Below are 27275 nucleotides of genomic sequence, written 5' to 3'. Positions count from 1 at the left end.
TTAGGTAAATTTGTGAAAAGAAGTGGAGATCCCACCTGCCAGGAAGGGATGTGGTAAGGGGCAGCATCCAGTCAGGTCAGGGCGCCCACCGTGTCCTCTCCTTGGAAACCTGCGTAGGGGGGCTGGTGGCCCTAGCGGCCAGGGTGGCCATGTAGAAGGCGGGCCTGGCTCCAGGCGGCATAGAGACACTGGAGCAGCCCTGGGGGAGCCTGGCAGGATCCGGTGGCCCCGTTCTCGGCTTCCAGCAGGTTCTGGCCCTGTAACCCAGGGCACAGGGCTGGCCAATACAGGGCCACTGGGTGCCAAGGCAGCGCCCAGGCCAGGCGCCAGGCGGGAAGGGCTCTGACATGTCAGCCCGCACACCCCACAGCCCCACAGAGGGACCCATCCGAGGCCGCACACCTGCTCCCAGCAGCAGGATGTCCTCAGGTGTTAGAGAGTCCTGCTGGGCCCGGCGAAGGCGGGCGTGGTGGGGGTGGGGCTCTCTCTTTTGCCCTTTGACCCCTCCGGTAGGCGCCGTAGGGCGGGGGTGCTCCCGCGCGCTTCGGCGCGCCCTGGTTCTGTCACCAGCCCCAATGGGACGTCACAAGCGCTCAGCTGCCCAGTGCGCGCCTGGCAAAAGAGAAGTGGGCGACTACGGAGCAGCGTCTCCATTACTGACCGTTTTCTCGCCATTGTACCCACACAACTTGCTCTAAATGGGCAATTTATTAAGTATATTTTGTCCCTGGTCCCGCCGCAGGCCCCTGCCAGGCCGTCGCCCACAAGCTCCCATAGCCCGTGAGTCCTCTCAGCCTGGCCGGGCTCACCCTGCGGCGCCCACGTCTACCCCGGGCCCTTTCCGGTTCCTCTTTAACCCTCAGCAGAGTCGTGGGCCTTCTCCAGTCAGCTTCTACAGCGCGCCTAGGAGACCGTGTCCTCTCCCGCCAGACACGGGCGCCCCCCTGGGGGTCCTACCTGCTGTGGGCTTCGGGCTCCCCTCAAGGAAGAAACCCGTGCTGTCTGCTCGCAACTCCATGATGTTGGGACACCCCAGCTCGGTGAGGATCCCTCCTCCCAGAAGCAAGTTCACTCTCCAACTGCCTTCACCACGTGAGCAGGTGGTCCGGGCTAGGAAGCTGATTCCGATCCCAGCCAGGCTGCCGAATAAGACCAAGGTGAGGACCCAAGAAAAGCCCAGAGCAGTGATAGAGGAGGGGGGTCAGGTAGAGACCCAGAAGCAGGAGGACAAGAAAAGCCCCATCTGTCCGCAGGACATCCACATCCAGGGCCCTGGAGACCCAGGGAGACCTCAGTTCCTTCAGGTGCAGTCCGGGGCCCCTGGAGGGAAATGTTTATCCCAATTGCTTGACAGAAAATAACTTGACTGACAAGGCCCAGGTGTCTCCAGTGAGTTTCTGCTGGGAGGGTCATGTTGTCCCCAGCTCACACAGCCCAGCTGGAGGGGTCCTTCCCCTTAAGAAGCCTGACCCATCTCCAACAGTGCTCCTTGATCTGGCCCGGGGCTGCTCCCTGCTGCCAGAGAAGGTGGCCCAGGAAGTGCAGGATAAAGACCACCTGCTCAGCTCCCCAGGCTTGCTGATGTTGGGGAAGAGCCTTCAGCTCTTGCATCAAGGAAATCTTTTCCACCCAGAGCTGCCAGCCACAGGTCCTGCAAAAGAAAATTGTCAGTTACAACTTCTGCTGCTGGCCTCTCCCATGCAATTAATTGATATGGGATAGAGCTGAGTTGCAGTTAGACCTTCCAGGAACAACGTTTACAGTCATATTTGATGAGTTCTGAGCAGAAGTTCTTATTCTGGAGTTTGGGAATTCTCTGGGGGACTCTTGGGTAGACTTCAGGGCATCTGTAATAAACCCTCTAAACATGTAATGTGTATGTAACGTGTATGTGTATCTGCATTTTTCTGGGAAGTGTGTTGATAAATTTCATTAGATTCCTTATGGGGTTTATGATCCCAAATCAGATGCTGAAGCTAAAAGTCAGACGCGGGCTGTGGCAAATAAGACACACAGCTGGCTCATGGTGAATGACGGGTGTGAGGCCGGAGGGGGAGGACCGTAAGAATAACCAGTCACATAATTTTGGCCTTCTCCTTCAAACCTACTACAGCCTGGAGGCTCACTCAAGGGAAACAGAGCTGGTTTCTCTTCCCCTACCCACCACACAGACTTGCCAAGGAGCAGCAGTGCAGTAGCCAAACAGCAGGCGTGAGACGAAAGAGCTCCTCCTCCCCCTTCTGCCTCTCACAGACTCAGTGACATCCATTATTCCCCATCTCTTCTTTTCACGTACTTCAACTGAAGGGGCGGCCTGTCCCTCCACAACCTGTGGGTGTTTCTCGTCAAGTGGGATGAGAAACTGAGAAAAGAAACAAGACACAGATACAAGTATAGAGAAAGAAAAGTGGGCCCAGCAGACCGGCGCTCAGCATATGGAGGACCCGCGCCAGCACTGGTCTCTGAGTTCCCTCAGTATTTATTGATCATTATCTCTACCATCTTGGAGAGGGGGATGTGGCAGGACTATAGGGTAATGATGGGGAGAGGGTCAGCAGGAAAACTTGTGAGCAAAGATCTGTGTGTCATAAATAAGTCTAAGGAAAGGTGCTGTGCCTTGATGTGCACGTAGGCCAGATTTATGTTTGACTTTACACAACTCGGTGCATTAAGGAGCAGTATTGCCGCCAGCATGTCTCACCTCAGCCATAAGGCGGTTTTCTCCTATCTCAGTAAATAGAACGTACGATTGGGTTTTACACCGAGACATTCCATTCCCAGGGACGAGCAGGAGACAGATGCCTTCCTCTTATCTCAACTGCAAAGAGGCATTCCTCTTTTACTAATCCTCCTCAGCACACACCCTTTATGGGTGTCAGGCTGGGGGACAGTCAGGTCTTTCCCTTCCCACAAGGCCATATCTCAGGCTATCTTATGGTGAGAAACCCTGGACAATACCTGGCTTTCCTAGGCAGAGGTCCCTGGCAGTGAGTCGTGTCCCTGGGTACTCGAGATTAGAGAATGGTGATGACTTTTACCAAGCATACTGCCTTTAAGCACTTTTTTAACAAAGCACATCCTGCACAGCCCTAAATCCATTAAACCTTGAGTCAACACAGCACATGTCTCTGCAAGCACAGGGTTGGGGCTAGGGTTACAGATTAACAGCATCTCAAGGGAGAAGAATTTCTCTTAGTACAGAACAAAATGGAGGCTCTTATGTCTACTTCTTTCTACATAGACACAGTAACAGTCTGATCTCTCTTTCTTTTCCCCACATCAACTTTTCTTTCAGCCTCAGCCCATCAACTCAATGATCTCCCATTTGATTAGAAATTCATCCAAAGTCCCCATCAGACTCTGGTTCCATCCTGGGATCCCCCACTGCCACATTTCGTAGAGGTGTGGAGGTGTACACATCCACCACCTCCACATCACCACCTCCCCCCATTCTTCTGCCCACTGCTCCCTGACTACAATCCCATTACTCCAGTGGAATACACTTCCCCCAAGGTCACCAATGCCCCCAAGTCACCATAGCCTATGGACACTATACTTAACTTCTAAGCAGCACTATCTACTATTGACTATGAGCTCCTTCTTGAAACACCATCTCTGGTTCCTCGAGAAGGGGTGAGTTGAGCTGGCAAGGAGCATCCCAATCTTGCCATGGGCATCTGGAACCCTGGCAGAAGAAGGCCCCTCAACCACCGTGGACACTTGAGTTGGCAGGGAAAGCTGCTTAGAGAAGGGGTAGGGGCAGAACTCCAGCCAGTGTGGAGCTCAGAGAGTTTGTTGCAGGAGCTTCTCTAGTGGACTATGGCCAGGGACACCCATCCCCTGAGGTTCAACTTGCTCCTATAAGAGACTTAAGCCCTAAGAGAACTGTGGGACCTGAACTCTGTGGGGTGGTCCATGAGACAGGGCCAGTCCGACCTGAGCACCCCTCAGTCTCCTGGTCTCTCCTGGGGCCCCAGCCTGGCCACGCCTGCTTGCAATGCAGCCTTGGGTTCCCACAGAGGGTACCTCCTAGGGCCCCACATCATAGCTCCTGTGCTGGCAGACCATACCTGACCAGCAGAGAGCTCCAGCAGAGTAGCCCCACAGACATACACCAGCCTGCTAATGCCCTCCCCCCATTGCAGCCTCCCCTGTGCTGCTTTGCCTGCATACACTTGCCCACAGCCCCATATGGCTTTGCCAGAGCATGTGTGTATGGGTAGACCTTGCCCCAACTAATGCCCCACCCGTGCGCCAAGCTACCACCAGCCTGAAACTAGGCATGGAGAATAATGGACACATGTCCACCCTGAGTGGTCACTGCCACCCAGAGGAACACACACAGAGGACACACACACTCCTGCACCCACCAGCACCCCACCCACATGCTAACACCATCACCAGTGTAAATACATGTAAGACACCAGCTGGAGTGCCCTTCCTCCTGACACCATGCTGCCTCTGCCACTGCTGTGAACACATGCACAGAGGCCGGCAACCCAGCACCCACTAGCACCCCACCACAGTGGACAAGCATGCACCCCGCCACGGCACCACTGCCACTGCTGCTGGCACATGCAAACGAGGACAGATTCCACTGCCACCATCCTATGAAGCACTTTGGCTGGCACCACCCATACAAGTGTTGTGACCTGCTATCTGGGAGAACCTCCATACCCCCAGCACAGTGGATTCCTAACGTCAAGGAGACAGGGAACAAAGTCAGCCCAGTAGAAGTCCAGTATTAGAGCATGCAGTCCAGAAGATGGGAGCTGAGCATGTAAAGGGAAATATTATCTTTAGAAGGTAAATTTTAGCTATAAAAGATACTGATTGCTTATGAAGAAAAGCAGAGTTTGCCATTCTCATACTGACCAGAGCTATGAACAGTGGCTCCAACCTCTTTCAGCAAGGCCCCCTGAAGCCACCACCCAAACAGGACCCCATGGAGACAACATTCTCCCTCCGACCCACCTGGGCTTTCTTCACTCACCTCAGGGAATTTCTTTTTCTGCACATATTCAGTGGCGGCCCTGTCAAAATACTTAGCATTGCCCTCATTCAGGCTATAAATCTTTCCTTTCTTACTAATCTTGACATCTTTTTCCACCAGTACAAATTCACCAAGAGCCTAGAGAGATGAAGAGAGACGCCAGAAAGAAGAGAGACACCAGGAAACAGAAGCCCACAGAATCATGAGAAGATGAGGGACCTGCTGGCAGAGCTGGGGCTTAGCTGTGGTCACTCTGGAGCCTGCCCTGTGGTGTTTTTATGAGTGGTGGAAAGAACAGTGATAATATGGAGCCCACAAAGGAAGCTCAAGCAGTAACATGGCAAGAGGGAAGACAATTCAAAGGGAAGAGGCCCATGGTCTTCTTTCTTTTTCTTTGTGATTTCTACGTCAGGGAGGCTCCTTATTTATAAAGAACATGACTGTGTTTATCTCCCAAGTTCTCACCCCCAGATTAATGTTTTCAGAAAGACTTGGGCCGTCAACAGTTAGAGGAGAAGTTGCACTGATGTGTGAGGGATGCATTTTGACAATTTGCGGCCCAGTTATTTTGTTTATGTTAATGATTCAATCTCAGAAACCATTAAACGTTTCTGGTATCCCAACTACTCTTATCCGGGGAAAAGAGGAGGTTCTTTCAATTGGAAACTGTGTTCACCTGGCATAAGGAAAAAGTTGGTAAAATCTAAAGGAATCCTCAGACTTATTAATAAAATTGTGCCCAGTCCCTCTTATAGCCACCGTTGTCAACACCTGCAGGGCATCCCTCAGACACCCCTTTATCTAATTCTGGTGACATCACTCACTAAAAATGTGATCAGCTCGCAACAGACACCACCTTAAATGCTGATGTCTCTCTAAGTCACTAGGGGTAAAGTCGGGGCCTGGAAACCAGATTCATTTTGATTAATGTTCAAGATTTTGAGAAAGTGAGAAACTCCAAAATGATAGCTTACAGCTAACAGCTAGCCCAGAAGTTCCCAAGGAACATCAGAGATATTCCCAGAATATAAAGAAGGAAGGCCATGCTGTCCATGTCTGAAATAAGACGGTGACTAGGAGACTCAACAACTACACATTCCTCTCTTCTGCTAACAAGACTGACAACTGCTTCTTTACCAACGACTTCACTTTAATCTCTCTAGCTCCTAACTAAAAATTATTAAGATAACTAATCATTAATTGCACTCACTTCCAGGCAATATCCAATCCAGACTGACCCTCTGTTCCTCAAACCCTCTTTAGAATCACCAAGCAAAATCCCCCTGCCCAGTAAATCGAACTTCTTTTTATTACAGGCATGCACGTGATGGTTTTTGTCTCATGAGCTTTAACTCGCTGTGGGCATCTGTTGCTTTGGAGCAGACCAGCCTTGAGTTCCACTTCTGAAAAGTGCCCTGACATCCCTTAAAGAGTGGGATGTCAGTCTAGAAAGATCCGTATCTGGGCCTCTTCTAGACCAAGGCCAGGCACATGCCTTAGCTTAAAAATTAGATACCCCTCCATGGGATTTGAAACCTGAGAGAGAGGCACAGCACTGGAGTTGGTGTCCAGGACAGAGTGGCCGTGTTGCAGGACTACTGCCGTGCTTTCTGCTTCCTGGTGCTCTAGCCCTGCCCGTTCCTAGCCAACGTCCTCTGCTTTCCCAATGAAACGAGAAAAGTTCCCTTATCTCCCTCGCAGGGCATGTGATGGGGGTGTGGCTTGCTGTTTCCGAGCCCCGCCGCTCAAACCTCTAGGGGGAGCATGCAGAGAGGCAGGTTGTGAGGCTCCGACCCCATGGCAGCATCTAGGTGTGCATGTTTACAGCTGAAGCCCCAGTGGGCGTGTGTTCCAGAGCGCTCTTTCAGTTTAGCCATCCGTCCACAGGCGGCTTGCGTTAGTCAGCTCAGTTATATGCCCTGCCTTATCTTCCGCCATCCACAGGTCAATGGCCTGATGGCAGATGCCCGTGTGTTCTTCCACGGGCGTGTTCCTCTTGAAGTCCAGCCGCTTGTGTGCGTGCCCACCAGGGTCTCGTGGTTTTTATAGGCACAGGATGGGGGCGTGACAGGCCAGGGTGGTCTTGGGAAATACAACATTTGGGCACTGAAACACAAATGCCTGTCCTAACCTAGGTCCATGGGCACAGGCCCGGGGGTGGAGCCCTCGCCAAGGACCCTGCCCTTTTCCCCCCGCACTTCCCTGCCCCCTTCTCGTATCACCATCAATGCAGTAACTAACTCCTTTCACTTAATTGATCTGGGGTCGATTTTGCTCTTGCTTTTCAGCAAAGAGGGTGGAGATGCACAGCTGTCATTTAAACAGTGGCACTCACTCTCCACCTGAACAGAGGAGCTCATTCTGCATCAGGGTGGGTGAAAACGCCTTGGGTTGATCCACTCCTGGGTCTGGGGCAGGGACTCTCAGGCCCCTGGAATGTTGTTTCCATAATTTTATTAACCTGGAAAATATGCCCCTTTGTTCTGATTGTGTGGTCACCAACAACTGCTGATTTTTTTTTTTTTTTTTTTTTTTTTTTTTTTTTTTTTTTTTTTGAGACGGAGTCTTGCTCTGTCACCCAGGCTGGAGTGCAGTGGCCCAGTCTCGGCTCACTGCAAGCTCCGCCTCCCGGGTTCACGCCATTCTCCTGCCTCAGCCTCTCTGAGTAGCTGGGACTACAGGCGCCCGCCACCACGCCCAGCTAATTTTTTATATTTTTAGTAGAGACGGGTTTCACCGTGGTCTCGATCTCCTGACCTCGTGATCCGCTCGCCTCGGCCTCCCAAAGTGCTGGGATTACAAGCGTGAGCCACCGCGCCTGGCCAACCGCTGATTTTTAATATGAGCTCTCATACACTCTGATAAGAGGGTCCCTGATGATCAGGCACCAGATCCTTGTCACTGAGAAACAAAGGCTCCTATTTGTAAATGAATGCTTTGACACTGAGCTTTATCCCACAATGGGGAGTTGGTTAACAGGAGGTGGTCTCTCTGTGCCTGAACAATATGTGTGTTCTGGCAAAATCAAATCATCAGGTCTGCAAATCCACAGACCTCACAGGCTGAGTTTGACCCACCAGGGAATGCTGCCTCCATCACTGCTGACTGCCCTCCACGGCGTTTCTATCTGTGAAAACTGCCACAAGCTATCTCCACTGGACATCAACATCCCAAACAGGCACTAAGCTTTGTGCACTGGGTCTTTGCTCAAATGTCCTTTATAGTAGGGTGATGTGATCCAAAGGGGTTTCAGGATAATACACAGAAATCAGGAAAGATTATGCTATGGTTCATCTCTTCCTTCTGTCATGCTGACAAGCTCTCCTGCCCACCTATGTCCAGACTGGGCCCTACTGTCATGATTGAGAGCAGAAAGCAGAGGCTCTGTCTGTGCCTGGGAATCCTTGAGTTGAGTACCTGAGTCAAAGCACCTCCCATTGCCTTTAGAACTGTTCAGAATGTTGTTGGACATATTTTACTTGTACTCAAGAGCAGTTGTTTTTGAAATTCAATCTGGTTTAGTAGTTAAAGCACCGATTGCCAGAGTGTGACTCCTGACACCACCAGTCACTAGCTTGACCTCAGGCAAGTTACTCACCCTCTATGTGCCTCACTTTCCCCATCTGCAAATGGGAATAATAGTAGGACCTACCTCACAGAGCTGCTGTGATGTTTAAATGCATTAATAGATGTAAATTCCCTAGGACAGGTACCTACATTCCTACAACTTAAGAATTATGTTAGCTGTTACTCTACAGCAACTGTAGAAAGGGCAATTTATTGAGAGTAATATGTGTAAGCTATAGAATTTCTGAGGGTTTGCCGGCTTCTTTGAAAATAAAGGGAAACTGTGGCATTAGCAAACTGACACAGCAGTGGGCCTTTGTCTAATGGGTTTATAGGTGAAAAGATTCTATTTGAAAAGTTTCTGGATTTCCATACTGCAAACCCTGTTTTGTTAACTCTGTTTCATTTTGAAATTTGCAATCCCCCTCTCTCCACATACAAACTGACATGTGAACTCCACAAGGGCTGACATGTGTGTTTGATCAATGCTGTATCTCCACTGCCTGAAATGGTGCTTTGGGACATAGTAGATGCTCAGTAACATCTGTAAATCGAAATTAAATTTAAATACTGACCTTTTATCTAAGTGAACACATGAGGTTTTGAAGTTGTCATTGGTCAACATTATCTGAGTTTTCACAAGACCTCAGTATAGTTGGCAAAACATTTCACAAGTGATAAACAAGGCATCCAGCATTTAAAAGCAAAACTCACAGAGCGTTCTACCGGATGGTGCTGCTCTAAAGAATTCATGCTTCTGTCTGGAAATTTGCAGCATTACGACTCTTAAATCATGGAGCTCTCATAAACCAAAGAGATTGAGTGCATTTTTGAAAAATGAACTCCTTAAGGACAGGGCTTGAGTTGATGCAATTGACTCTGCAGGAACCCCTACCCCGGGTTCCCTCACTGCGACAGAGGCCCTTCATGGTTTCTGATGATAGTGTTGGCTCCCGAAACTAGATTTTCAGGCTCTCTGGCCCCAAAAACAAGTATTAGGAATGACCAGGAAATTATCCCAGGGGACTAGCATTAAAACACAGAGGCCCATCAAGTCCCCAAGCCCAGAGGCTACCATATTCTGTACCTACCAAGTCAAGCATGAAGAGGTTCACCCCTTGCCCTGTGGAGAGAGCCACCAGGGTTGTGCTACTGTACAGTGTATAATCTGTGGTCACAATGTTGCAGCCAGGCTGCAGGGCGTCCGTTTCAGAAGGCTTGTCCTCTGAGGTCTGTGGAAGAAAGGAGAGAAACACGGTGTGTTATTGTCTTGGGAGAGAACCCTTTGTCAGAGGCCTGGGATTCAGATCTCCTTGAACCACTGAAGAAAGTGCAGTTCTTAGAATTTTAAGCTGCCACAAATCTATCCAGAGGAAATGAGTTGCCACGTTACCGACAATTCTAGCTGAGCCATGGCAAAAGCCATTTTTGGATTTCTTCCTATTTTCCAAACGCATGTGTCTGCAGCCTGCCAAGAAAAGCACTCCCAGATGCTAAAACCGTAAGCTGTGCTCCTGAGCCACAATAGTCACAACTGAGATCGCTGAGCGGAGTGTGCAGCGTCTCACTCTGCACACTCAACAGCCCTCTGAGGCACATAGCACTGTCACCTTCATGGCTCAGTGGGAGAACTCTGAGAACAAAACAACCTGAGGTGAACAATCTACTGCAGTTGGAGCAGCTGCACAACTCACTCAACAGCAGGAAGCCCTGACTCTGCTTTCTCTCTGACTCTGTGGATGCTCCTTCTCATTTGCTTCTCTTCCCTGCAGCTCCTCTTCCTCTGGTTCTTTAAATCTTGGTGCTCTTTCTAGTTTTTCTCTAGCCTTTGGTGCATCCAGCCAGTGCAAATGGTTCTTCCTCACCCCCTCATCCAAAATTAGGACTCAGCTGCTACGTTTATATTGAGTCATGCCTCCCACCACACACACACACACACACACACACACACACACACACACACGCACACACACTCTTGATGGGGTAGGAGAGAGAGTCCTGACCTAGAATGGCCCAATCAGCATCTCTCCTCCAGATATCTAGAATTAGAGGACATCGAGGACATGTCCTCTAATAGAAGGACATTCTAACAGAAGGCTTGTAAATCTGTATGGTCTCACCCCCATGCTCTGACCTCATGATTTGGTCTTCCAGGTGCTTGATGCCATGAGCACTCAGGGCTACTTCTTTGAAGCTCCCAACACATTTTCATTCATGGGTTTAGTGTCTGACTTCCAAGCTACACTGTAAGCAGCCTGAAGGGAGGTACCCACTCCATCTTGTTCATGTCTGTTTTCCCACCATGTAACACAATCTGGGCCATGATCGTTGCATTTAATTAACACAGACAAACACACAGATACATATACATGCAAGTTTATACACACACATAGATACATGCATACATGTAGTGGTTTTCAGCATAAGAATCCTACACACGTTTTTTAGATTTATATAATACTATTTCATTTTTTAAGGGATTAATAGTACATATTTTAAATTTAATTATTATTATGAATTAGTTTATTGCTAATATATAGAAATCCAGTTGGTTTTGTATGTTGATCTTGTGTCCTGTGACTTTGCTGAACGCACTCATTCTAGGGAGTGTTTTGGTTTTTTGTAAGTTCCTTGGGATTTCCTACATAGATCATCATGGCATCTGCAAAGAAGGACAATGTTATTACCTGCTTTCCAATCTGTTTCCCTTTCATTATTTTCTTTGCCTTAGTGTGCTGACTACAACTTCCAGGGTTACATACGTTGAGTAACAGTAGTGAGGGAGGACATCCTTGCCTTGTTCCTGATCTTAGAGGATAAGCATTCACTCTTTCACCATTAAATAATAATGCTAGCTAGAAATTTTTGTAGATGTACTTGATAGAGTTGAGGTAAGCTCCTCCTCTATTTATTGTTTTCTTTTTTTTTTTTTTTTTTGAGACGGAGTCTCGCTCTGTCGCCCAGGCTGGAGTGCAGTGGCGCAATCTCGGCTCACTGCAAGCTCCGCCTCCCGGGTTCACGCCATTCTCCTGCCTCAGCCTCTCCGAGTAGCTGGGACTACAGGCGCCCGCCACCACGCCCGGCTAATTTTTGTTTTTTTTTTTTTTTTTTTTTGTATTTTTAGTAGAGACGGGGTTTCACCGTGGTCTCGATCTCCTGACCTCGTGATCCGCCCGCCTCGGCCTCCCAAAGTGCTGGGATTACAAGCGTGAGCCACCGCGCCCGGCCCTATTTATTGTTTTCTAAGACTTTCTTTTTTTCAGAGATAGGGTCTCACTCTGTTTCTCAGCCTGGAGTGCAGGGGTGTGATCATGGCTCACTGCAGCCTCCAAGTCCTAGGCTCAAGCAATCCTCCCATCTCAGCTCCCAAGTAGCTGGGACCATAGACATGCACCACCACCCACCTCTCCAGCTAATTTTGTTTTGTTTTGTTTTGTTTTGTTTTTTTGGGGGGGATGGAGTCTTGCTCTGTCGCGCAGGCTGGAGTGCAGTGGCACGATCTCGGCTCACTGCAGCCTCCACCTCCTGGGTTCAAGTGATTCTCCTGCCTCAGCCTCCCAAGTAGGTGGGACTACAGGTGTGTGCCACCATGCCCAGCTAATTTTTTGTATTTTTAGTACAGACAGGGTTTCACTGTGTTAGCCAGGATGGTCTCAATCTTCTGATCTCGTGATCCACCCACCTCAGTCTCCCAAAGTGCTGGGATTACAGGTGTGAGCCACTGCACCTGGCTATTTTTTTTTTTTTTTTGATAGGGTCTTTTTATGTTGCACAGGCTGGTCCCAAACTTCTGGCCTCAAGTGATCCTCCCACTTCAGCAAGTGTCTTTTTTAAGTCATGAATGAGTTTTGAATTTGTTCAAGTGGTTTTTCTCCATCGATTGATATAATTATATGATTTTTCTTCTTTAGCCTGTTGATATGGTGGATTACACTGACTGATTCTGAATACTGGACCAGGCTTCTATTACCAGAATAAATCCCACTCAGTCATGGTGTATAATTTGTTTTATCTGTTGTTGAATTCTACTTGTCAATATTTTGTTAAGGGTTTTTTCATTTATTGATGAGGGATATTGGTCTTTGGTATTCTTTTTTTTTTTGAGATGGAGTCTCGCTCTGTTGTCAGGCTGGTGTGCAGTGGCAAGGTCTCAGTGCAACCTCCACCTCCTGGGTTCAAGTGATTCTCCTGCCTCAGCCTCCCAAGTAGCTGGGATTACAGGCACTCACCACCACGCCCGGCTAATTTTTGTATTTAGTAGAGATGGGGTTTCACCATGTTGGCCAGGCTGGTCTTGAATTCCTGACCTCATGATCCACCCGCCTCGGCCCTCCAAAGTGCTGGGAATACAGGCGTGAGCCACTGCGCCCGGCTGGTCTGTAGTATTCTTTTGTTTTTGTTTTTTTTGGAACTATTGTTACCAAAACACCAGGGGTTTGGTCTAGGCCTTGCTGCTCACCACACAAAAAGCCAATCACTGAGACAACAAGTATTGCAAAGGAAGAAAGCTTTAACTGGGCGCTGCAGCCGAGAAGATGGGGGAGCTCAGTTTCAAATCCATCTCCCTGACAGACTAAAACTAGTGGTTTATATAACAGAGAAGAAATGTGACAATGTGCAAGAATATAGGAACTAGAGAGGGGAAAGGAAGCAATCATGAGGAATGAGGGCTCCAGGCTTCTTATTGTCAGGATGTGGTGATCTGGTGACTTTCAGTTCTCTAATACTCTTTTTGAGAGGTCTGAAGGTCCTTTCCTGAGGAAGGAATTCATATAAAACAAATGCAAGCTTCAAGCTTTAAGAACAGAAAGATCAGTTTCTATGTTTATCCAAAAGAACAGTCTATAAGATTATTGGGTCAGTTTTACTATCATTGTCTGGTTTTTGTATCAGAGTAATGCTGACTTTATAAAATGAATTGAAAAATGTTCCTTCCTCTTCTCTTTTCTGGAAGAGATTGAAAACCTTTGAACATTTAGTATAATTTTCTAGTGAAACCATCTGAGCCTGGAGATTTCTTTTTTGAATTCTATTTTCTAATAGTTGAGCCCTTAAACTAGCCTTTTAAATTATCTATTTTATATTGGGTAAGTTAGAGTACTGTGCTTTTTGAGAAGTTAGTCCATTTCATCTAAGTTATCAAGTTTATGTGTGTAGAGTTGTTTATAATATTCCCTTACTATCTTTTTGATGGCTCCTTTTTGAAAAACAAAACAACCTGAGATTAACAATCTAGGTCATAAATACATGATTCTCTGATTGTTTTCCCAACAGAAATTCCAAATAATTAAATTACTGGGTAAAAAATCTTTTTATACATATTGAAGTTTTCCTCCAGAAAGGTTGCATAAATTTATACCTTTACCATCAGTGATAAGAGGGTTCTTTTTAATTTATTCTGGAAAACACAAGATAGTATTGCCTTTTCAACTTCATCAATTTGATTGGTGGAAAAAAATGACCTCTTTTTTGTTTTAATTTCTATTTTTATGAGTGAGGTAAACTTTTTATGAGTTTATTGATCATTTTTATTTTGTAGGTTGTATATTTCATGTCTTTTGCTTATTTTTCCATCAACATATCCATCTTCTTATTTATTTATTTTGTTTGTTTGTTTGTTTGTTTGTTCTGAGATGGAGTTTCAATCTTGTTGCCCAGGCTGGAGTGCAGTGGTGCAATCTAGGTTCACTGCAACTTCTGCCTCCCAGGTTTGAGCGGTTGTTCCTGCCTTAGCCTCCTGAGTAGCTGGGACTACAGGCACCCACCACCATGCCTGGCTAATTTTTGTAATTTTTTTTTTCTTTTTGAGACAGAGTCTTACTCTGTTGCCCAGGCTGGAGTGCAATGGTGCCGTCTCACTCACTGCAACTTCTGCCTCCCCGGGTTCAAGCAATTCTCATACCTCAGCCTCCTGAGTAGCTGGGATTACAGGCGCCCGCCACCACACCTGGCTAATTTTTGTATTTTTAGTAGAGATGGGGTTTCACCATGTTGGCCAGGCTGGTCTCGAACTTCTGACCTCAGGTGATCCATCCACCTTGGCCTCCCAAAGTGCTGGGATTACAGACGTGAGCCACCACACCCAGCCTATATTCATATTTCTATTCACAATATCTCCTACACAGTGTTTTCCTGTGGGAGGAATCAGGCAGATGGCAGAAGACACAGGTCAGATCTTGGGAAGAGTTTCTATGGCCTCCAAACAAGCATTTATTGATTATAGACTTAGGGGTAAATATTACGAATGTGGGGAGATGTCCCACAAGGTTAGCTCCTATGCTATCTAATGCACCAAGCAGCTTGTCCATAACTTTTACAGCTCCATGCCCACTTGCTGTAAAAGCAAGATTACTGAGTTAATCTTAGATTTTAAAATGGAAAACTTGGCTTCACAAAAGCAGTTGGAAAAGTTACCTGGAGATTGTTTCTAAGGCAGTCCCCAACTGTACAAGCAAAGGACAATATGTACAAAGTCAGAGCTTCATTAACTCTTGATGATTGATTCAGTCACTTACTTAATGCAAGACTTCAGGGGAAGAAGAATCTCTGAGTGGAGGAGACTGGAAACAATGCATTATGAAATGCCCATGGTCTCTGGATACCCACCCAGCCAGTCCCCACCCTCCTAGGGTCTGGTCTTGACCATCTCATCATGTGTTTTGAGGGTGCATTTTCCTACCAGTTGTTTTTTTGTTTGCTGTTTTTTGTTTTGTTTTGCTTTTGAGACAGGGTCTCCTCTCGCCCAGGCTGGAGTGCAGTGGTGCGATCTCAGCTCACTATAGCCTCAACCTTCCAGGCTCAAGGGATACTCGTGCCTCAGCCTCCCGACTAGCTGGGACCACAGGCGCGGGCCACCACGCTCGGCTAATTTTTGTATTTTTAGTAGAGACGGGGTTTCGCCAGGGTGCCCACGCTGGTCTCGATCTCCTGACCTCATGATCCACCCGCCTCGGCCTCCCAAAGTGCTGGGATTACAAGCGTGAGCCACCGTGCCCAGCCAGATGTGTATTTCTAACTGTATATAATTGACGAGGCATATTTGGGGAGTTTTGAGAGGATGTGTGTGTGTGTTTGCAGTGTGATATTTCTCTGTGTTTTGGTGGGTGGGGTATGTATCCATTAGACTATCCCAGATTATCCGATGTAAAAAATAATTCTGCATCTCAGTGACTTCCAACAACATAGATTTCTCACATATGTTACATGTCCTCCATTGGTTGGCTTTGATGAGTTACCGGTCCTCTGCACTGGATCCGGATAGATGGAGCAGCCTCATTTGGGACAGGACTAGAAGGACTTTTTCTGCTCAGTCATACATGGCATTTCTGCTCACATTTCATTTGCCATAACAAGTCATGTGGCCATACTCGAGTTAAACAGACTAGGGAGGTATAATATCTCAGACAGAGACACCACAGAGAAGGACCATGAATACTCTTCATAGTGATACATCTGCCCCATTGTTTATACATTCAGAACATGTTCCATTGCTGTGTTTACATTTCACTAAGGAGTATGGGGAGTTGATGAGGGAGTGTGTTTAGGTGTGTGAAGACTGCTGTATGACAAGGGAGGCATTGGCGGGTGTGGTATGTTTTTATACTAACACATTTTGGGGATTTGTGTCTGTTTTGGGTATCTGTATTCTGTGTCATGTATATGTGTTATATATTTAAGATATATATTTGTGTAGGTAGGTTAAGTAGTCGGTGGTGCTGGAAATGTGTTTTTAGGGGAATGTGGGTGAGTTTTTAGTATATTACAGAAGCATAGTGGATTTTGGGTTTATTCTGAGGGTACTGGATAGTTATGTGTTCATATTTGAATGGTGTGTGTGTGTGTATTTGCATGCTGGGGGTGGTTCTCTGTATTTTGATGGTACTGTGAGATATTGTGAATATGTGTGCATACATTTGAAAAGGCAGGAAATGTTCTATGTTTTAATGCTTTGTGTGTTGGATTTGTGTGTATTCAGAGTAGAGGAGTTTTATTTATGCTCATGGTGTCTAGATGAGAATTTAGGTGTGAAGAATTTGGAGGCAGAGAGATGGCTGGGTGTATTTGGGTGTTACAAGCTGTATGTATGTAACCTGAGGATATGGACAGAATATTTGTAGTTTTCAAGATGGAGGCTTGTGTATGTTTGTATGTGGGAGTATACAGCCATGTGTGTGTTTGGATCTATGAGTATATTGTGGGTGTGTTATTCAGGCATCTGCATGTTTGAGTTTGTGTAATCTGAAGAGTGTTAATATCATCAGGAAATGTGGTGGCTGTGTGTCCGTTCTAGAGCTGTGAGTGTGTGGTCTGTGCTTCTACCAGGGGAGTATAGGATAACTTCCTTTTTTTTTCTATTTTTATAACATTTGATGTAATTTAAAAAAATAGTGTTGTATAAAAATTCACACAAAGTTGCTAGAGAGCATACGATTTCCAAAAATGTCCTGGGTTTTTCATTACATTAAGTTTTTCTAAGGATACACTCAAGTAAATGGTAAAATGCAGACATTATGTGGGATTTCATTATCTTCAGCAAAACTATTCTCACTACTTTGTTTCCTCACAGTATTAACTCTGATACCCACTTTGTGCAGGGTTTACTAGTACTAGGATGTCACAAAACCATTAAGGCTGGATCTACAAGAGGCAAATATTTCCAAACAGCAGTAATAACCCCTTGGCCCCCACCCCCACTTCATATATCCATACAGTCTGTCTACACAGTCAGGCAGGGTGCAAGCTCATGACCTCCACCTGGGAGTCTCAAGATCCCCTCTCAATTGGGCAAGAAGCAAACATTTGGGGTGAATGTTGGAAACTGAGGCCATCTCTGCAGGAACCCACGTGGCCATGCTGTAGTGTGGTCAGGCCAGCGACTCTTACCAATTAAACAGCCAGACCGCTCACCACTAAGTAGATCCCAGTGGTTGGTTGCTGATTGCTGCTGATGTGGTCCTCCCTCCCCAACAACAAACATAAAAGAAAAGGAAGGTTTGGGGCCAACACTGAAGGGGGAGGGACACACTAGTGCAAATGACACCAGATACGACTTTATTCCCTGTCAGACATTTGTCGTCATGTAGATACAGCCAAGGTGAACTGAAGCAGGGTTTGAACACTCAGTACATTCATGACTATCTTCATTCTTTAAAAACTTACTAACGGAGAAACCAATGAACCCTACCACCTACTGTGACTTACTAGTTCACTCAACATCAAAACGTGTCTGTGCTAATTTTTTAGTCCTTGGGATACAAGACAAAAAAAATCCAAAAAACAAACAAGTAAAAACCAAATAATTTAGATGGGGGGAAGGAAAGGGATAGCCAACGGATTTCATGGAACATATTAAATTTTGAAAAAATCAGTATTTTATACTTCTATTGCTTCATGTAAAAAGTTTAAAATAAAAAAATGCCCACTGGAGCCACCTGTATGGATGGAGAAGTGAGGACATGATATGGACAGGGCACAGGACCTGCAGGCGTTTCCTGACGACAGTCCAGAGGGGTGGGAATAGTTCCCAGGATGTGTCCATTTCACTTCACGAAAGGGACTGTAAGATTTTGGGGGAAGAAGCCCTACACATGAAAGCTATTAAGAAAATCATCACTGAAATATGGTTTCCAAAAATTGAGCATGTTCTAGGTTACAAACAGACATATTTAATTCCTAGAACTTATTGATTTCTCTGACATGGGTAGATGGGAATTCCAAAAAAGTTATTAATAAGTGATTGTGCTTCTAAATTTGCAGGGTCAACATTTCGCCCTCTGGAAAGCAGGGCAATTCATGGCTTGGAGTCTTCTTGTTTACATCCTAGAAACCAGAACAAATTTCATGGGACTCCTCACCCCCAACAACCAGTGGGGCAGGTGGGGAGAGGGCCACAGATGTCTTTGGGTAAGGCACGTGTGTGTGCATGCTGTGTGCATGTGCTGGAGAGACTAAGGCATAGAGAAGGGCCCATGCGATGAGGGAAAGTGAGTCTCCTGGCTGCTCCAGTCCCTTCTTTCCAGGCACAAAGAAGTTAAACTTGTTTTTCATGTAGGCCGCCTTCATCTCACTTCAGCTTTTAGTTAGCAGTGTGTGTGTGCATGAGTAGCTGTGTATGACAGTAAGTCCCTGTGTCTTTCTAGATTTCAGTAATTCAGGTTTGCAGTTTCAACAGAAATAATCTGTAAATGACACAAGAGCAAATTTACTAGTTATGTTAGCAACTTTATATTGCTTAAAATCTGATGTTATATTTTTAAAAATGCCCCTGGGTACAGGCAAAATTATGTCATATGGCCACTGGAACTGAAGTCTCTACCAGCTGTATGAAGAATATTCAGATTGTTTCTGTTATCTCTGCATTTTAAAGTAGCAAAATACTAAGCCATTAGGTTATTGAACCCATAATATTCCCACAGGGGTTTTATGTCTACCCCATGTGATTCAATTAATTTTCCTGGACTGTGGTTAGACTGTTTCCTTTCCCTCTTAGGCATTTGGCCCCCAAAGTTAGGTAAGTAAAAGTGTCATTTTTAAAGATTTTACCTGTCGGGGAATTTCCTGGTTGGTGCTCCTGGAGAGCATACAGCTGGCCTGCAGGAGTCTGACATTCCCAGTCAGTGGGGAGAGAAGACATGTGTCTCCCAAAGCCAAGGAGTGGCCAGATGGAGGACAGCAGGACTTTCTAGGGGGTCCAAGGGGAAAGTCCTGAGTGGACCCTGGGAAGGGACATGGGTGCCCCATCTGAGATGACCTGTGCCCTTCCACTGCCTGGTATCCCCAAGAGGGGCCCAGACATGGGCCCACCCTAGGGAACGAGGATGTGGTGCTGCCTGGAGGAGCTAACACTGAGGTTTGGGGAAGTCACCACACAGCTCCCAGAACCCAGAATCTCCAACAAGCAACCATGTGTGGAGAGGGAATGGGGACAGTGGAAGGCCACAGCTCAAATGAAGACACTGCTGACATGTTTCCATGGCTTTCTACATTCATATCATCATCATCAAGTGTTCTCCTCTACAGAGTGAGCACAACAGTTTGCCCACGTGCCTGATGGACAGGCCAAGCTGAATGGAAGCCTTCTGAGGCACTGGAGCAGAAGGAAAAACTTGCACATGGTCGCAAAGGGCTTCACACTATTCCATCCCTTCTACTGCCATCCAAGAGGCCTCTTGACTCTTCCAGAATCAGATGTAAAAGACAAGGTCGGTAAAATCAGTATCCATGCCACCTGAAGCTATGATTAGCCATTGTACACAAACATGGCACTTTTATTTATTTATTTATTTATTTTTATTTTGAGATGGAGTTTTGCTCTTGTCGCCCTGGCTGGAATGCAATGGCACTATGTCGGCTCACTGCAACCTCTGCCTTCCGAGTTCAAGCGATTCTCCTGTCAGCCCCCTGAGTAGCTGGGATTACAGGCACCCGCCACCACGCCCGGCTAATTTTTGGTTTTTTTTTTTTTTAGTAGAGATGGGGTTTCACCATGTTGGCCAGGCTGGTCCTGAACTCCTGACCTCAGGTTATCCACCTGCCTTGGCCTCCCAAAGTGCTAGGATTACAGGCATGAGCCACCATGCCCGGCCTGAAGACGGCACTTTTAAAAAGATTTTTTTCTAAGTAAAATGGCCCCCAAAGAGCCCAGTGATTTTTTTAAGGGTTTCTTTTTAATTAAAAAAAGAAGGATAAAAATGGAAGCTGTAAAATATGGGAAGAGGAGTGAGAAAGCTGCTGAGTTTGCATTTGAAGTTGTGAGGGGCTGGGGAGGACACGACCAGGGAGAGAGGACCCCTACCCACTAGTCCCTGCTCTCACAGCTTGCACTCCCCACTCTCAGGCTGCACCAGGGGACACACAGGACAGAAGTCATAAGGACAAGAGACCAAACTCAAGGCTTCTTTCTTGTGGTTGGTTGGGTGTTTACGTGCGCAAGTGTAGTAAGCCACACCCCACGGACATAAGTTGCCTGTCTGTGGATGCCGTAGGCGTGCTGCTGAGCAACGCTCAGTTTCTGGTGACCCCGAGTCTCTGGGCAGGCCACGGGCCTTCACTTCTCCACTTTCTTGGCTTTCTTGAGGATGTTGCATTTTTTCCTGTTAGGGCAGCGGCACCGCTCATCGATGCTGGGGATACATTCACAGTGCCACACTTCCTCCACCTTCTCCACGGGGTAGACGGCTTCCACGTCGTGGTGGATGAGCCACAGCTGTGTAGGGTCCAGCTGCTTCTTGTTGCAAGCCCGGGAATGGTTGTACTGCAGCCGGAGGTTCTCAGTGGTGGAGGAGCCCTGCAGCCAAGTTGCCCACGGAGAGGCTCTGCTGCACGATCTTGCGTACCTCCTTGTCAAACAGCAGGTAGGGAGAGGGCACCGCGAAGCTGGGCGAGGGACCACTACCTCGTCCAAGGGGGTCTGGCAGAAGTCCTTGCTGCTCCTCTCAGGGGCAGCAGGGGACCCTCAAACTCCTCCCCGAACCTTTTGGGGTTAATTGCATAGCTCCTCATGTCTCTGCACTGGGGGCCAGCACGTGGACCTTGCACTGCTGCTGGTAGGAGGGCCTCTGCTCGTGTCCCGGCACGGGCAGTGCTTGTCCAGTTTGCCCATGAATTCCAGGGTCCAGAAGTGGTCGTTTTTGGCATGGAGGTAAAGCATGTGCACGTAGTGGCGAATGAACTTGATGCGGGACAAGTCCAGCTGCTTCTTGCCTAGGGAGCCCCTACAGCTGTACTGCTTGTGCAGGTTCTCGTGGGTGAAGAGCTTGGGGAACAGGGGCATCAGCAGGCGCGAGGCCAAGTTGCCGATGGACAGCCTGCTCTCATAGATACTGCGTAGATGCTCCTTGCTGAGCAGGCAGTTGGCGCCGGGTACCTCCAAGTTGGGCTGGGGGATCTCCAATTTGTCCAAGTCAATGGCTACCAGCCAGATCTTCTTGGAGCGGCGCCGCTCGCCCTCAAAGCTATCCTCCACCCTGATTACTGAGATGTCATCGGGCAGAGGCTGGAGGAGTCGCAGCAGTCGTCGCGTGGGGGGCTCACCTTCGCTGCCCGCGTGCAGCCCCAGGCCCTGGAGCTTGTCGTTGATGCGCTGGGCGCACTGCTGCGGCCAGGCCTCCTCCTGCATGTGGGGGAAGTAGACCTCCGGGTAGTTGTGGATGATCTGCAGCCTCAGCGGCTCCAGCTCCTGCTTGCCGCCATCCCCGTAGCAGCTGTGCTGCTCACCCACCTTGCAGTGGTCGAAGAGCTCAGGGAAGAGCCAGTGGAGGAGGAAGAGGGCAAACTCGCCGGGCCCTAAGAGGCTTCATCCAGGAAGTCGGTGAGGTCCTGCATGTCCACCACGTGGTTAGAGGCGATGGTGCTGCTCTGGTCCAGAGACAGGCCCTCCTCCTCGTCTTTGTGGTCTAGGAAGTGGCCAGGGTCCACTGCTTGGCCTCAAAGAAGCTGGCAGTCTGGCCACCGGGCTGGCTGTTCTCCATCTCCCACTGGGCCCAGAAGCGGCTGAAAAAGTTATTCAGCTGGGGCAAGCACTCGGCCTGTCACGCAGCTGTGTCCTTCACTGAGGGGTAGTAGACCTCCACGTAGCTGTGGATGAGCTGCAGGTGCAGTGACTCCAGCTTATGCTTGGCCTCAAAGCCACAGGCACTGCAGCCTCAGGAGAGGTCGACTGCGGCTGAAGAGCTTGGAGAAGAGCTGCACCAGCGGGCAGCAGGCCAAGACCCCACCCGACAGGCTCTGGTCCACCATCTGCTTGAGCTCCATGGCCTGTGAGCTGCTATGGGGTGGTGGGGGTGGCTGGAATTTGGCCACCATCTCAGTGGGGTTCACCTTCAGGGAGAGCAGGTCCACTTTGCTGTGCAGCTGGGACCTGTTGGATGTGAGGGTGTTAAGCAGGTAGAACATCTGGATCAGGAAGTAGATGTTAGGGTCACTGTTGGTGGCTGCTCCAGTGCCACCACAGTCCCACTTCTGTGGTCATTCACGAGCCTAAGTGATGAGGGGTTGTTGTTGGCATTTGCCTTCTGGAAGAGCTCGTACGTGTTTAGCAGGTCCCCTGAGGGAGGGTTCTTCTTCTCCATGACCTTGTGCGAGATGCCATACAGAGGCTTCTTGTAGTAAGGGGTGGTGGCGTGGTTGCAGAACTCCTCCTTGCCTGGCCACACAGAGCCCGAGCTCCTGCCCTGCTGGCCTGCTCTCCATTGCCTTGGCAGGGCGAGCTGTTCTCGGGTTCCACAAGCCTGCCAGGAGCGCCTGTGGGATCAGCTGCCTCCCCTCCACACTGGGGACAGAGTCTAGCTGGTCATTGCTGACCAGCCGAGTCCTGGAGGGCAGTGAAGACGCTGTCCAAAGGGTGCTTTTCAGAAGTCCTGGAATTCATGGAGCAGTCCAGAGCAGCACCTTTGGCCTCTGTCTCCACTTTCACTTCTTAGAAGTTCTTCTACATCTTCACTGAATTCAGTTGAGTTCATCTTCTATTCCACTGGGACTTGAGTTCTGTACTTTGCTGGGCGGGCCCGAGCCAAGTTTGGGTGCCATGTGGCGGGGAGGGTGCAGGGCCGGGGAGTGGGGGCAGAACACAAAGGGCTTGGCCAGGGTGGCTGGGGGAGGCGCGGGGGGCAGCAGACAGCCAGGTGCTGTGTATTTCCCCTCTCTTTGTGAGTGTCTGTGTGCTGCGCTCTCGTGTGACATGACAGGACTCCATGTGTCATTTCTGCACAGGGACACAGGAGCCTTTGCTGCAGTGGAACTGCAAACCCTCCACCCACACCTCCAGCCCACCCCTCCCCCTCAGCGGGGCACGCGAGGGCTATTTCCTTCTTATTTATTTATTTTTTATTATTTTTTTCCTAGACTGCTCAGAAGAATAGGATAATTTCATGTATATGTGGGTTTCGGAAATTTTAATTGTATATTTCTAGGGTTCTTGCATATACTTGGGATGTATATTTGTGAGTAGCATGGATATAAGTTTATTTTTAAATAGGAATTGTTTTAGGATGCTTTGGGGGTGAAAGTATATGCATAGTTTATGATGTGACAGAGTTTAGAGGTATTGATTAAGGGAAGTGTTTTATGAATTTTGTCAAATGTATTTTCTGCAATAATTGATATTTTTCTTTTATTCTATCAATCAATGTGGTGTATTGCACTGATTGATTTTCAGTGCATTGAAACCATCTTTGTTGAATGGTGTTGAACTATCAATACCATTGATGTTGAACCATCTTTGCTTTTCAGGAATATATCCCACTTAGTCCTGGTGGATAATCTTTTAATGCACTGTTGAATTTGGTTTGCTGGTATTTTGTTGAGAATTTTTGAATCAATATTTATAAGGGATATTGTTCGCTAGTATTCTTTTCTTGCAGTGTCTTTGGCTTTGGTATGAGACAATGCTGGCCTTGTAGAGTGAGTTTGGAAGTGTGACCTCCTCTTCAATTTATTGGAACAGTTTGAGAAGGATTGATGTTAATTCTTCCCTAAATGTTGGTAGAATATACCAGTAAAGTCATCTAGTCCTGGGCTTTTCTTGGTTGGAAAGTTTTTGGTTACTGATTCAATCACCTGATGAGTTATAGGCTTCAGATTTTCCATTTCTTCATGATTCAACCTTGGTAGATTGTGTTTTTGTAGTATTTGTCTATTTTATGTAGATCATCCATTTGTTGACATACAATCATTTATAGTTCTCATAATCTTTTTTATTTCTATGAAATCAGCAATATCCCCTTTTTCATTTTGAATTTTAGTTGTCTTCTCTCTTTTGCCTTGGGTAACCTAGCTAAAGATTTGTTAGTTTTTTTGTTTTCTTTCTTTTTTTTTTTTTTTTTTGAGATGGAGTCTTACTCTGTTGCCCAGGCTGGAGTGCAGTGGTGTGATCTCCGCACACTGCAAGCCCCGCCTCCCAGGTTCAAGCAATTCAGCCTCCTGAGTAGCTGGGACTACAAGTGCCTGCCATGATGCCTGGCTAATTTTTGTATTTTTAGTAGAGATGGGGTTTCACCATATTGGCCAGGCTGGTCTCGAACTCTTGACCTCAGGTGATCCACCCACCTTGGCCTCTCAAAGTGCTGGGATTACAGGTATGAGCCACTGCACCCAGCCTTTGTTTTTTTGTTTGTTTGTTTGTTTTTTCTTTGTTTGTTTTTTTCAAAGAACACATGATTTTGTTGATTTCCTATTTTTTAAAAAATTTTTCTATTTTATTTCTGTGCCCTAACCTTTATTGTTACTTTTCTCTGCTAGCTTTTAGTTTTTTGTTTGTTTGTTTTTGTTTTTTTTTTTAGTTTATTAAGATGTAAAGTTTTATCATTAATTTGAGATCTTTCTTCTTTTCTAATCGAAGTGTTTACAGTTATACATTTCCCCTAGAACTGCTTTTGCTGGCTCCCATAAATTTTGGTATATTGTATTTTCATTCAAAGATATTGTCTAATTTACCTTGTAATTTCTTCTTTGATCCATTGTTTGTTTAAGAATATGTTGTTTGAGGCCAGGTGTGGCGGCTCATGCCTGTAATCCCAGCACTTTGTGAGGATGAGGTGGGCAGATCACTTGAAGTCAGGAGTTCAAGACCAGCCTGGCCAACATGGTGAAACCCTGTCTCTACTAAAATACAAAAATTAGCCAGGCTGGTGGTGGGGGCCTGTAATCCCAGCTACTCGAGAGGCTGAGACAGGAGAATCACTTGAACACAGGAGGCAGAGGTTGCAGTGATCCGAGATCATGCCATTGCACTCTAGCCTGCGCAACAAGAGCAAAACTCAGTCTCAAAAAAAAAAAAAAAAAACAGTTGTTTGATTTCCACATGTATGTGGATTCTTCTGTTGTTTATTTCTAGTTTCATTACATTTTTATCAGAAAAGATATTTGTATGATTTAAATGTTTTTAAACGATTAAGACCTATTTTGTGGCCTACCACAGTCTGTCCTGGAAAATGTTCCATGTGTACTTGAGAAAAATGTGTGTATCTTCTTGGTGAGTTGATGCTTTTATCATCATACAATGTTCATGTACCTTATACCAGTTTTTGACTTACAGTCTATTTTGTCTAAGGTTGCTATAGTCATCCCAATCTCTCTCTTTTTTCTTTCTTTTTTTTTTTTTTTTTTTTTTGAGATGGAGTCTCGCTCTGTCACCAGGCTGGAGTGCAGTGGCGCGATCTTGGCTCACTGCAACCTCTGACTCCCTGGTTCAAGCGATTCTCCTGCCTCAGCCTCCCAAGTAGCTGGGATTACAGGCACGTGCCACCACACCCAGCTAATTTTTGTATTTTTAGTAGAGATTGGGCTTCACCATGTTGGCCAGGATGGTCTCGCTCTCCCGACCTCATGATCCGCCCACCTCAGCCTCCCAAAGTGCTGGGATTACAGGCGTGAGCCACCGCTCTTGGCCTTAATCACTTTTTATTACTATTTGCATAGGGTGCTGTTTTAGGGGGGAAAAAAACCCATCAAACCATGTTTTTCTTCTGCTTTCAAACCATCAAGACAACCATCAACACAGAAGACGTCTGTGACCAAACTGTATGGGATTGTCCCCACCAGCAAGCAGTAGACACTAGCTGGGTATCCTCCAATTAAATTCTGTCACTATCTACCTGGACATAATGTCAGACCCCACAGGTTGAAGGCTCAGTTTCCAAGACTGCCCCCTCCAACCACTAGTTACAACTCTGGGCCTCCAGAACTTCTGATTGACAGGCTTCAAGTTGGGGTTCCCTCTTTGGGAAGGATTAATTTGCTGGAGTGGCTTACAGAGCTCAGGGAAGCACTTAACTTTTGCCAGTTTATTCTAAAGCAGCCATCTCCAACCTTTTCAGCAGCACCAGGGACTGGTTTCATGGAAGAAAGGTGAGGGAAGATTAGATCCTACCTTGGAGCAGGTGAGGGGAAGGCAAGAGGAGTCAGAAAGATTCTGTTTCCTGAGACCTACACCTAAGGTCTAACACACCCAACATTGTAACCAGAGGTACCTTTTTATATCATTTTACTTTCAACCTATTTGTGTGTTTATCTTTTTTTTGAAATGGAGTCTTGCTCTGTCACCCAGGCTAGAGTGCGGTGGCACAATCTTGGCTCACTGCAACCTCTGCCTCCCAGGTTTGAGTGATTCTCCTGCCTCGTCCTCCTGAGTAGATGTAGCTGGGACTACAGGTGTGCACCACCATGCCCAGCTAATTTTTGTATTTTTAAGTAGAGTTGGGGTTTCACCATGTTGGCCAGGCTGGTCTTAAACTCCTGACCTTAAGTGATCTGCCTGCCTTGGCCTCCCAAAGTGCTGGGTTAACCACTGCACCTAGCCCTATTTGTGTCTTTTTTTTTTTTTAGAGATGGAGACTTGCTGGAGTGCAGTGGCACGATTTTGGCTCACTGCAACCTCTGCCTCCTGGGTTCAAACAATTCTTGTGCCTCAGCCTCCCAAGTAGCTGGGATTACAGATGCACGCCACCATGCCCAGTTAATTTTTGTATTTTTAGTAGAGTCAGGGTTTCACCATGTTGACCAGGCTGGTCCCGAACTCCTGACCTCAACTGATCTGCTTGCCTCTGCCTCCCAAAGTGCTGGGATTACAGGTATGAGCCACCGTGGCCAGCCTCCTATTTGTGTCTTTAGATCTAAAGTGAGTCTCTGTAGACATCCTCTAGTTGAATCATATTTTTAAAAAATCAATTCTGCCAATTTATGTCTTTTAATTGCAGAGTTTAATACATTTATATTTAAA

The 27275-nt window shown here is 47.1% G+C and overlaps 1 protein-coding gene and 1 pseudogene across 1 annotated transcript; both read right to left on the bottom strand.

The window, feature by feature from the left end:
* Positions 1-432: 432 nt before the first annotated feature.
* Positions 433-9986, bottom strand: LOC115835451 (fructose-1,6-bisphosphatase isozyme 2-like). The gene is made up of 5 exons (XM_030814025.1): positions 9954-9986; positions 9652-9792; positions 4994-5131; positions 958-1053; positions 433-612 (listed from the first exon to the last, which is right to left on the bottom strand). Exons 1-5 carry the CDS (start codon positions 9984-9986, stop codon positions 433-435), a joined length of 588 nt encoding a protein of 195 aa, XP_030669885.1.
* A 10620-nt stretch (positions 9987-20606) lies between these two features.
* LOC100605179 lies at positions 20607-23019 on the bottom strand (annotated as a pseudogene).
* Between the last annotated feature and the right edge of the window lie 4256 nt (positions 23020-27275).

This window comes from Nomascus leucogenys, chromosome 1a (genome assembly GCF_006542625.1).
Source record: "Nomascus leucogenys isolate Asia chromosome 1a, Asia_NLE_v1, whole genome shotgun sequence".
In the NCBI taxonomy this organism is placed as follows: Eukaryota; Metazoa; Chordata; class Mammalia; order Primates; family Hylobatidae; genus Nomascus; species Nomascus leucogenys.
Note: the sequence above shows the minus strand (reverse complement) of the source record. Positions and strands in the feature narration are given on the sequence as shown.

Bases quoted from the DNA above. Each gene is read 5' to 3' on its own strand.
- LOC115835451 (XM_030814025.1), bottom strand. From the start codon at position 9,986: ATGGCTTTTGCCATGGCTCAGCTAGAATTGTCG. The intron at 5,132-9,651 runs GTAGGTACAGAA...TCATCTCTCTAG, and splicing joins ACCTCTTCATGCTTGACTTG to GCTCTTGGTGAATTTGTACT. The intron at 613-957 runs GTAGGACCCCCA...CTCTTTTGCCAG, and splicing joins GAGCCCGAAGCCCACAGCAG to GCGCGCACTGGGCAGCTGAG.